This window comes from Otolemur garnettii, unplaced genomic scaffold (genome assembly GCF_000181295.1).
Source record: "Otolemur garnettii isolate 467f Iridium unplaced genomic scaffold, OtoGar3 scaffold00089, whole genome shotgun sequence".
Lineage (NCBI taxonomy): Eukaryota > Metazoa > Chordata > Mammalia > Primates > Galagidae > Otolemur > Otolemur garnettii.
In genome coordinates, this window is record NW_003852484.1 from 3832298 (window position 1) to 3833484 (window position 1187).

The 1187-nt window shown below is 39.3% G+C and overlaps 1 protein-coding gene across 3 annotated transcripts in view; it reads right to left on the reverse strand.

The window, feature by feature from the left end:
* CD86 (CD86 molecule) overlaps positions 1-1187 on the reverse strand; it is a 63578-nt gene that overhangs the window by 16332 nt on the left and 46059 nt on the right. For all 3 annotated transcript variants that reach the window (XM_023516330.1, XM_023516331.1, XM_012808404.2), the window contains one exon: positions 642-977. In XM_023516330.1, the coding sequence (XP_023372098.1) occupies positions 642-977 (336 nt within the window). The remainder of the gene's footprint in view (positions 1-641; positions 978-1187) is intronic.

Here is a 1187-nt window from a genome sequence, read left to right on the forward strand (position 1 = left end):
ACCAAAAGAAAAAATTAATTTTACTGTTTAAAAAAATCTATAGTGAAATATAGACCTTTCAAACTGGTGAAGTAGAGGGGCTAATCTGTCAGTTTGTGGGTTATGTTCCTTGGGTTATTTCCCTTCTGTCTGCCAGGCTATGGTTGCGGCAGAAAACTCATGAACAATCTATAGGAGGTTGAAGGGAAAACCCAAATCAGTCAGCCGTCACCCTTGCTATTAACTCCAGGCAAAGATTTAGTAAGTAAAAAATTTTGCACCAAAAGAGAAAATGATTGTAAAAGATTTGAGGTTTATATGGTTATATAAACATAGCAATGGCCAAATTACCCACAGTTTTCCCTTAGCCATACTCTCTTTATTCAATTGGTTCTATTTTGTCCCCAGAGCAGATTCTTACTGATCCTTCACAAGTAGACTATAGAAGTACAAAGGACTTTCAGTTCCCTACTCCCAGACTCTGAACTCCCTTCAGATAGACTTCCCAGAAATGGCTGTTCTTTGTTTCTCTCTATAGACACCCCCTTCTCCTCTGGTCCCATCCATGTTCTCTCCTCACCCCACTCTAATATTTCCCTATTCCTTTGTAAACTCATCTGAGAAGGCCAAGAAAGAATCAGAACAAATCACTGAACACATACCGAGCACTGACAAGTCAGAACTCATCTGGTAGATGAGAACCAGTCCTGTAGGCCTTTTGTGCTGGATGAAGCATTGATATGAGCCCTTGTCTTTGATCTGAACGTTGTGAAGTCTCAGGGTCCAATTCTCCCAGTCAAAACTTGTGCGGCCCATATACTTGCGATTAACATTGTCAGATTTCTCTTTGCCTAAGTATAGCTCATACAAAACCAACTTTTCCTTGTTCTGCCAAAACACTACCAGCTCACTCCAGCTTAGGTTTTGAGAGTTTGTAAATGGGCATGGTAAGTGTGCAGTCTTATTGAAATAAGCCTGGATATTCTGAGAATCAGCACCTAAAAAAGAAAAATTAGGGATTAAGGAAGGAGAAACAAAAGGGAAGAAAAAAACAAACCCCTCCATTTCTCTTTATAAGATACCCAGATGCTATCTAATTAGTAATGATCCTGAAGAACTTGATATTAAGCTCTGGAACTGTGCATATATGCTAGGTCTCTGAAGAGCAGGACCTTTGTCTTTGCTTCACTGCTAACTAAATATATTAC